Below are 10,340 nucleotides of genomic sequence, written 5' to 3'. Positions count from 1 at the left end.
AGGAAAAATATCCTTGGGATTATCCTTCTCTCCAACCAGATTCCTTAAACCAAATAATAATAGTAACATTTTGCTTGTCCCATTTAAAGGAATAAAAATTGTGTTTAGTTTTTATTTATTTTATTATTATTGTAGATTTTTCATTCCATTATCCTAAATATGTTCCTAAATTTTTTGTGTCACATCTATATATTTGACCAACTTCATAATCAAGCTTTAGAAGAAGCCAAGTAAACTTCAAGATTAGGACTTTTCTCCACATAAACCTACAATCCCACCATAAAAATACAAAAAAGTTATTTATTTTTTTTACCTAATAATTAATTATTTGTTAACACAAACAAAGTCAATAACCAAAATTTCAAAGGGTAAAACCGTCCAGAAATATAAATAACCACTCTACGTTTGCCACGTGGCAAATTCTAGCTGGAATGTTGAACAGTTGCAGGCTGAGCCGGTGGGAGAGAAGTCGCCTTCTCCATTTTCCCATCTGACATTCCTAATCTTAAAAAAAAAATTAATTTCTTTTACTTTTAATATCCCAAAAATTTAATGTTGTTAATTTCCCACTTTGCCCCTAACATTTTTATAATCTTTCTTTTCCTCTTGTCATCTCCATTTCTAGCTAATAATGCCTTACACCCACCAAAAAATGGCTGTTTCTTGATATTTATAGTATATATATATATATATATAATATATATATACTAATCTTTCAATGTCACCACGAGAATAAACCCCCTTGGACTTATCTTTTCATAGCTCATTCTTAAGGTATGCCTTCTCACTTCCTCTGTTTTTTTATTTGTAAATGTTTTTTTTCAGGTGAAAAGCTTTGTTATCTTTCAGTTTTTGCCAATGTGTTGTGCATTTGAATCAATTTGAGAGGTCAAATGCCTCTTCTGTTCAACTGTTTATCGTAATTTGATGGTTATATAGACATGGGTTTCTGTTTATAATTCGTTCCATGGATTTTTATAGCTGGTTTGTTTCAATTTGGGATGTGTTGAGATATAAATACCTATTTGTATTTGTTTGGTTTAACTTGGTTGTAGAGATCTTACTGGAGAACTTCTAATTTATTGGGTTTTATTTTTTATTTTCCTGTTTATGTTTCTAGTTTTTCAATGGTTGTTTATTGATGGGTTTCAGCATTTTAAGTTCGTTGGCTGCTGAAAATTTTGTTGACAAGCAAATGGAAAAGATTAAATTTTGATGTTCTTACTGCTTTTGGTTTTCTGTTTTATGTGCTTTCGTAGTATCTTTAATGCTAAAGGTTGATTTATATCGTTATTGTTTTGAAATATCATATATTACATGTTGTTATTATTAGTTATCAACTGTTTGATTCATATGCATGCTTCCGATTCAAACATTGGTGCAGCTAAGTTATTCGATCTTGGTGATTTTGCTACATTGTAGGTACATAAGATGCCTGGAATAGTTATGGATGGAAAGAGTGAAGATGTGGTGGTGAATTCTATGAATGGAAATTCTACACCTCCTAAGGAAAACCCAGTTGTAGATATGTCCCAAAAGAGTGATTTGAGCCCACGTAGCCCTCAGAACATGGGTTCCAATCTCCCAGGTGATGAGATTATTGACACCTCAATTGAGCAGCTATATGAAAATGTTTGTGACATGCAGAGTTCTGATCAATCACCATCAAGGCGTAGCTTTGGATCTGATGGTGAAGAGTCTAGGATCGATTCGGAGTTGCGCCATCTTGTTGGAGGAGAGATGAGGGAAGTGGAGATAATGGAAGAAGAGGTTCTAGGGAAGCCCATGGATGATTCTCGTAGTGATTCAGGTTCTAAGAAGGGAAGCTCATCTGCAGGTAAAAAAGGAGAAAGGGCAGAGAAGACTCAATCTGCAAGTGCAAAATCTGTATCTTCAGGGAAGTCAAAGAAAGCTTCTGCTGTGCAGTTGGAATCTGAAACATCACCAAAATCAATTTCTAAGGGCAAGACATCTCCTGAGAAGCCTCCACTTGATAGGAAAGTTGATAGGAATCCACGGAAACAAAATTCGGGAGGGAAGAAAGTAAGAAATTTGGCTTTGGGAGGGTCAAAGTTGCAGAATGGAATGGATGATCCAACTGAAGCAGGCTTAGAAAATCCAGATCTGGGCCCATTTTTACTTAAGCAAGCAAGGCATTTGGTTTCTTCTGGAGAGAATTTACATAAGGCTCTTGATTTTGCTCTTCGAGCTGCAAAGTCGTTTGAAAAGTGTGCAAATGGAAAACCCAGTTTAGAACTAGTCATGTGTTTACATGTTACGGCAGCAATATACTGTAGCTTAAGCCAGTACAATGAGGCGATTCCTGTTCTTGAGCGCTCCATTGAGGTTCTGTCGGTTGAGGAAGGCCAAGAGCATGCCCTTGCTAAATTTGCTGGTCAAATGCAGTTGGGAGATACTTATGCTATGCTGGGCATGCTTGAGAATTCACTGATGTGCTACACAAAGGGACTGGAAATCCAGAAACAAATGTTGGGAGAAACAGACCCAAGAGTTGGTGAGACTTGTAGGTATCTGGCTGAAGCTCATGTTCAAGCATTGCAGTTTGATGAGGCTGAAAAGCTTTGCCAGATGGCTCTTGACATTCATAGAGAAAATGGCTCCCCTGCTTCTCCAGAAGAGGCTGCAGATAGAAGGCTGATGGGTCTTATATATGAAACAAAAGGAAATCATGAAGCTGCCCTGGAGCATCTTGTTTTAGCTAGCATGGCAATGGCTGCAAATGATCAGGAAGTTGAGGTGGCGTCTGTTGATTGCAGCATTGGAGACACATACTTATCTTTGTCTCGGTATGATGAGGCTATTTTTGCTTATCAGAAAGCACTCACTGTGTTCAAGACCACTAAAGGAGAGAACCATCCATCTGTTGGTTCAGTCTTTGTTCGACTAGCTGATTTATACAACAGGACAGGGAAGATAAGAGAATCAAAATCGTACTGTGAGAATGCCCTTCGTATTTATGAAAAGCCAATGATTGGGATTCCTGCAGAGGAAATAGCAAGTGGCCTGTCAGATATATCTACTATCTATGAATCAATGGATGAGCTTGAGCAAGCACTGAAATTGCTGGAGAAGGCATTGAAGATATATAATGATGCTCCTGGTCAGCAGAGCACAATAGCTGGAATTGAAGCCCAGATGGGGGTCTTGCACTACATGTTGGGGAACTATTCAGAATCTTACAACTCTTTCAAGAACGCAATTTCAAAACTCCGTGCAAGTGGAGAGAAGAAATCTGCTTTCTTTGGAATTGCTCTTAACCAAATGGGACTTGCTTGTGTACAGCGGTATGCTATAAACGAGGCCCTGGAGCTATTTGAGGAAGCCAGGAGCGTTTTGGAACAAGAGTGTGGACCATATCACCCTGACACACTAGGGGTGTATAGCAATCTTGCTGGAACTTATGATGCAGTTGGGAGGTATGCCCGGTCTTTATCTCATTTCTCCCATTACTGCATTATCATATTCATCCATGCTAGTTGTTTTATATAAGTTTAGCTGTACGTGCACTTAAAGCCAGTTGTGAACCATATTTGACTTGGTCATCTTATATAGCAGAATATAACTTGAATATCATGAGGGTTGAAAGAAGCACAGTAAAAAAAAATTTCAAATGTGGAAAGAAAATGTTCAAGTCATTGATTTATTTTTGTTTTGTTTTGGTTTGGTGCTTTCTTATTTCTTCCTTAGGCTGGATGATGCAATTGAAATCTTGGAGCATGTTGTTGGCATGAGGGAGGAGAAACTGGGGACTGCAAATCCTGATGTGGACGACGAGAAAAGAAGGTTAGCAGAGTTACTGAAAGAAGCAGGCCGAGTTCCAAGCAGAAAGGGCCGATCACTAGAGACCCTCCTTGATACAAACTCACATGGGGTAAAAGATAATGGCGTTCAATTGTGATCTATAAGATCTTCATGAACAAATATTTTTGTATTATATGAACAAATTTAAGCAGGAAAGGAGATACACAAAAACAAAAAAATCAAAGATAACACGACCCAAAAGAATGAAGAAACTGTTTATGGTCACCATTCATGTTATGGAGGATGGAAACGAAATAACCCAAGATGAAGCTGGGTTTTGTTTGTACAATTATTTATACTAGAAAACAAAATTATTCTGTAGGTCATCAAGTGATTGTACTAAACTTGGCTGACCTTTTCTTTTACCATTTTGTATTTTTGACTATTGAATAATCATAGATGTGTTGATACTGTTTATCAACTTGAAGATTGTTTTGTATTTATGTAAACCATATTTGTTGAAATATCAATTTGTTTCATTTCATTGCATTGGTTTGCCATTATCATACGACAACTAAGTTATCATATTGAATGAATTAAAGACCAATATTTATGAAAACTCAAAAACTAGTGGCGACCATGTAAGTACTTGAATAATAAGAATTATAAAGATTGTAGGTATTGTTGGTCAGTTGTTGTCCTGTCTGTACAAGATTTTCTCTGATTTTAATTATTTATTTTCTCACTCTGTCAACCTTCCGACTTCTGAGAAATTAATGGTGGTTGGATTTGGAAAACAATGTTGGAGACATTTTAAAATCTGAACAAACAACAAAACCTACAGCCTAACTCATACTCATCTTTCTTCCTATATTCTCGGGCAAACTCTGAATCTTGCTTGCCCTTTAGATTAATCTAAAGAAGACCAATACACTTTCTCTTTTTCTTCTTCTTTTTGTCAAAAGAATTTGATACTCAATTTAGTGTGTGATTCAAAGAATGGGATTCCGGTTAGAGAATTTTGTTAATGTCATGTTTGGTAGATTAACAAAAAGGAGAAGAAATAAAATTTAAGAGACAAGAATGAAATTATGTGCAAGGAAAAATGACAAGATTTTCTTTCAATGTTAAGCATTCGTTTACTCATTTAGAATTCAGCAAAAACAAAAAAACAACAACACAATCTTTGAGGGTGTTTGGCACCTTAACTAAAAAACTGTTTTTTGTTTTTAAAAGCTAAAAACTGTTTTTTGAAAACAAATAGGGGTGTTTGGCATTGTTTTCAGAAAACAATTTTTAAAAACAAAATTACAAAAAACAGAAAATTTTGAGAACAACAAAAAGTTGTTTTCTGTTGTTCTCAAGTTTTTTTCCTAACTTTACTTTTTATTTTTCATCATTTTTTCTTTCAAATTATTTTATCTCATTATTTATTACAAATTTTTAAAATATTTTTCTCTTTATAAATATATTTGTTAATTTTTTATTTAAGATTTAAAAAAAAATAAAACTAAAAAAATTGTTTTTAGAAAACATTAACCAAACAACTCTTATTTTTTGAAAACTACAAAAACAGTTTTCTGTTCTTATTTCTGAAAACAAAATTTTGAAAACAAAAAACAGAAAACAATACCAATTGGGGGATTCTGTTTTAGATTTCGATCTAAGAAACTAATTTTATTTTTGTTTGGTGTGATAGTAATTTTCGAGGATGTGGAGATTAGCTTTTTTGTTTTCCTTTCATCTCTACCTTATTTCATAAATTTGATAATATTTTATTTTAAAACGTTTTAAAAAATTAATTATTATAAATAAAAAAATAAAATAAAATTTTAAATATTTAAAAAATTAATTTATTTGATACAATTTTATTTCAAAAAATATTTTTTAAATATTTTATTTAAATAAATTGTTTTAGATATTTTTATAAAATATATTAAAAATAATAACAAGTAAATAGATACAACATATTATTCTCCTATTAAAATTAAGAGTTATTTGTAGTAAAAATACCAAATCATTCATAATATTTACAGTTAAGTATCAAATCTATTTTTTTACATCAATAATATCAAATATTTGCTAATAATAGCACTTAAGTGCCAAATTAATTTTTTTAACGGCAAAAATAATAAATCTTTACTAACAGTTGCACATAAATACAATTTTTTTGATATAGTAATAGTACCTTTAATAAGTGTAATATTAACAAAAAATTGATATTATTACCACATTAAAAAATATAATTTGGTACTTAAGTATAACTATTAACAAACATTTGACATTAATGCAATAAAAAAAATTAATTTGATAATTAAGTGCAATTATTAATAAAAATTAGATATTATTGTCGTCAAAAAAAAAATTTGGACCCAACAAAAAATAAATAAAAAAATTGGTACTTTTATTTAATAAAATAAATAAATTTAGTACTTAAATACAACTATTATAAAATAAATAGTATTTTATGCAAATATTCCTAAAACTAATTGTTGTGACACCAAATTTATGTAATGAAGTATATCGAAAAATTGTGAATTTGGTAAATGTAGATACTAATTTGGTATTATTGGAAGAGTTATGTAATTTGATATTTTTAAAATTATAGATATATAAAAAGGTCTTTAAGCATAATAGGCGATAAAAATGGTATGTACATGATGTCTCGCCTACTAAAACCCTTTAGTTGCCGTGCCGTGAACTATTCATTTTTTTGCAGAGTTTCCAGCTCCGGGCGCCGATATATTTATCTAGGCAATCAGAGACCTTAGTTTATTAACTTGACCTAAAAATTCTTCCTCTTCTTTACTCTCCCTCCGGACCGTTCAGTGCTTACATGTATATGCGATTCTTGGCGGTAGTCTTCGACAGGTCTCCCTTTTCTATCCTCTGTCTCACAATTGTACGGATTGACATTTTTTAATTGTGATTAATACATTTTCTTGGGTTGGAAATTTCAGGAGTGTAATGCTATATCTGTGATGAAAGCTAGAAAATTGAGGTTGTCTAAGCATAATGGTAACGTTTGATATTGAGACTAAATTGGATAATTTTAATAACGTAAATTTGTTATCAAATTAGAGAGGATTAAAAAAAAAAGATTAATCTAACAACCTAAAAAATTGTTACTTTGCATCCAGAATATTTTCTTGTAATTTATTACCCATTCATTTTTATATATTTTTTTCTTTTTATATTTTTTAATCCAGTCCAATTGGAAAGTGACAAACAAGTACTGGGTTGAGAGCTCCCAAAAATGGGAAAAAGGGCATGAGGTTTCTTTTTAGTTAGAGTATTTGGGTTTGTGGCTCAAAACAATGAGTTGGTATATCTTTGTGATCATTGGATTGAATTCTCTAAATTTGTAATTTTTTTTTTCTGTTTCATCGGTTTGTTATGTGTGCTTATTATGGCATGAACAAAAGTATGTCTTTGATTCTTCTTGGGTATATGCTGATTTGTTTAGCTTTGTGATGTCCTTATTAGAATGACTGATCATTGTGTAACAATGTTAGAAATCAACTGATTATACTTGGTGTTATTTAATGTCTCTTTCAATTGGTTTAGCTGATACTGGAGAAGAGTAATGCAGAGGTCGATTTATGTTTGTTTATTGTGTTTTGCTTCTAATATGGCTTTCACTTCTCTTTCATTGATGGATTTGTTGTATTGTACAGTGTGTACCATGTGTGAGGGATTCAGTTCTTGGAATTGTGGTGGACTCCAGACATGCTCTAAATTTTTAAGGTTTTTGGGTTCTTTATTTCAGCAGTATGCATTCTCCTGTTATATGTAGTTGCTCTAAAATAAAATAAAGCAAATTCATGTGTGAACCTTACTTTTATTTACATCCTAATCAGGTTTCCCTTCTTGTCAATTATGATAGCCCTTCATAAGTCGATCTTATTCTCATATGAATTAACAGAGCAATAGACTGTGTATGAGAACTACCTTAGACTTTTGGGGTTAGGGAGATCTTTTCTGAAACTTATGTAACATATTCTTTGTAAACTGATAGTTGTCACATTTATCGTTCTTGCATTTTGTGGACTTCAAACAACCTTTCTTTTAATCAATTCTTTCACTCCTTTTGCTTTTAGAATTTTCTTGTTGATATTAAAGGACCTTCATTGGGTTTTTTGCCTGTGCTTGCATTCGAAGGAGGAACCAGGAGAAACATACCGAAGTTTGGGGTGTGCGTGTGCAATTTTGACTAATTTAATCTTACTTCAAACCGATTGTTGTGATTGTTTAACTAGGCTAAAACACATGGCAGGCAAGTACTTTGCTTTACGTCCGGGTTGTGAAGGCGAATTCTGGCATGACTCCTGAGTTGTCATGCTCTGATGGCAGGTCTTACCATGCTATATCAGTGACTATTGACTTGTTAATTTTTTTTTTTACTTGTGCTATGTTTGTTGTGATTTAGCCGGTGCCGGTGGAAAAGTAGCATAATTTGGACCCCTTAAAATGGATATTGAGTGCTCAATAGGCCTTTCAAGAACGTGAGATGTGGTAACCTTTTTCTATTATTACAAGATAAATGGTTATGACAAAATACATAACCAGCCTTTCTGTTTCTGTACACATGTTCTCTGGTGAATTTATTATGTTGGCATATGGTCTTCTCCTTGACTAGATCTCGAGGCCTTTAGAAAGAACATTTCTTTTGAGGTAGCAGTTGGATTAAATGGCCGTTAGCAACTGCTTCTTTGTGATTACCCAAGAGCGTATACCTATAATTTATTCCTACAAAATCTGAGGTTCGAGTTACTTAGCAATTGCTATAGGTTTTTGCTCTTAAAATATTGTAAAATTAGGTAAGGAGCCTAATTTAAAAGAAAAATTGTCTTTTACCTTTATTTGTGGCTTGAGTATCAATTGTTTCTATATTGATCTCATGTTGATGGAGGTTTATTAGCTGGGTGATTAAGCTGGATTAATCTAAATATGAAATGTGATAGGGTTATTGACATATTTTTAATGTCGTTCGGTCTAAATTTGGTCTAGTCCACAATTATATTATTTTATAGAGATTCTTTTTATGAAGGATCTTCCTCATATTTACATGGGAGATCAAATGAGATATTTTTGTTAGATGCTTTAGCAATTAGAATCAGTCTTCACCGTGGGCTTCTACTTAATTGAGTGAAGTCAGTCCTAAGCTGGCCGTGACGTGCTTTCATATCGCTAATTGACATATGTCCGAGTTCACGTGGCTGATCATAAATCATAAATGTGATTATTTTTGTATAACTGCATAGTTGTGTAATTGTATAGGTATTTTAATATTATTTGTTGACACAATTTCAATAAGAGGTAGTTTTCATTGCTTTCTCAACTTAAATAATGCATGTTTTCTTAGTTTTATTTATAGAAATTTTTAATTAAATTTATATTATAAATTTTAAAAAAATATCTTATTTTAATTAAATAATTTATTTATTTTTGTTTAAGTTTATGTTTGTTCTAGCTTTTGAATTTGAGAGTGACAATAAGAAATTATATAATATGTTTAATGTAAAATTAAATATTATACGTGAATTTTATATTTAAGTTTCTTGCATGATTTTAAAAAAAAAAAAAATTTGTTGCTGATTGATAGTAGATTATATTATATGTTTAATATGATATTATTCGAATATGTGAGTTTAAGTTTAATTAAATTTTATTTAAGATATGAAACGTATGATTTTATTATTTTTACATAATCATCATTGTAAAATATCTCAAAAATATTTTATTTTAATTTGTTTAATTATTTTATTTATTATTTGTAAATAGTTATCATTGTAAAATATTTTAAAATGATCTTTTATTAATTTTTAATTATTTATTTTATTTAAGTTTAAGTGATGTTTACAATCTACCGTTAAATATATGACTATTCTGTTAAATATAAGAATATTTTGTTAAAGTTAATATTAAAAAAAATAAAAAATCGTTAAAACAAAAAATTTCCCTTATCTACACACTTTTTTATATAGAAGAGATATTAGATACAAGCAACGTGCAATGCACGTTTGCTTAGTTTTATTTATATAATTTTTTAATTATATTTATTACATTTGTATTTCAAATAAATAAACAATATTATGTATAAAAAATAGCATATATTAAATGAAAAATTAAACAAAAACATTGTTTACGATTTTTTTATTTGGTGAATTTTTTTAAACATAAATGATAATTTTTTATTAAGATTATGTATTATATATTATAAAGACTTTTCAATAGTTATTACTCATGAATGGTTATCATAAATCAATAAACAAGTTTTTGATGATAAATAACTATAATGATGATGAAAATAAATAAATAAAATATATAAAATCAATAATTTCGAATATTTTAGACTAATTAGGCAATAAACATTAGTTGGAAAGATAATGAACACACTAATTATTCCCATTAATTCCAAAAAATAATTTTTTATTCTCATGGAATGGATAAAATGAATGAATAAAGAATGAAGAAGGAATGGAGAATTAATATTAAATAAAATTCTTTTTTTATTATTTAATTAATAAATATGTGACTGTCATTTCATTAGGTAGCCCTTCCAAAAGTTTGAAAAG

At 30.9% G+C, this 10,340-nt stretch overlaps 1 protein-coding gene and 1 long non-coding RNA gene across 3 annotated transcripts; both read left to right on the top strand.

Moving 5' to 3' along the window:
* The first annotated feature begins 617 nt into the window (after positions 1–617).
* LOC133830336 (protein KINESIN LIGHT CHAIN-RELATED 3) lies at positions 618–4,311 on the top strand. The gene is made up of 3 exons (XM_062260309.1): positions 618–774; positions 1,423–3,437; positions 3,709–4,311. Exons 2-3 carry the CDS (start codon positions 1,432–1,434, stop codon positions 3,917–3,919), a joined length of 2,217 nt encoding a protein of 738 aa, XP_062116293.1. The 5' UTR covers positions 618–774; positions 1,423–1,431; the 3' UTR covers positions 3,920–4,311.
* Positions 4,312–6,413: 2,102 nt separating this feature from the next.
* On the top strand, positions 6,414–9,084 carry LOC133830335 (uncharacterized). Of its 2 annotated transcripts, XR_009892000.1 has the most exons (4): positions 6,414–6,633; positions 6,723–6,780; positions 7,440–7,955; positions 8,039–9,084. It is a non-coding gene; the product is annotated as an uncharacterized LOC133830335 (long non-coding RNA). The 2 variants fall into 2 exon arrangements; XR_009891999.1 differs by lacking the exons at positions 6,723–6,780; positions 8,039–9,084 and having other exon boundaries at positions 7,440–7,857.
* The last annotated feature ends 1,256 nt before the right edge of the window (positions 9,085–10,340 follow it).

The sequence above is a fragment of the Humulus lupulus genome, chromosome 4 (genome assembly GCF_963169125.1).
Source record: "Humulus lupulus chromosome 4, drHumLupu1.1, whole genome shotgun sequence".
In the NCBI taxonomy this organism is placed as follows: Eukaryota; Viridiplantae; Streptophyta; class Magnoliopsida; order Rosales; family Cannabaceae; genus Humulus; species Humulus lupulus.
The sequence above is the reverse complement of the archived record's forward strand: the minus strand, read 5'-3'. Positions and strand labels throughout refer to the sequence as shown.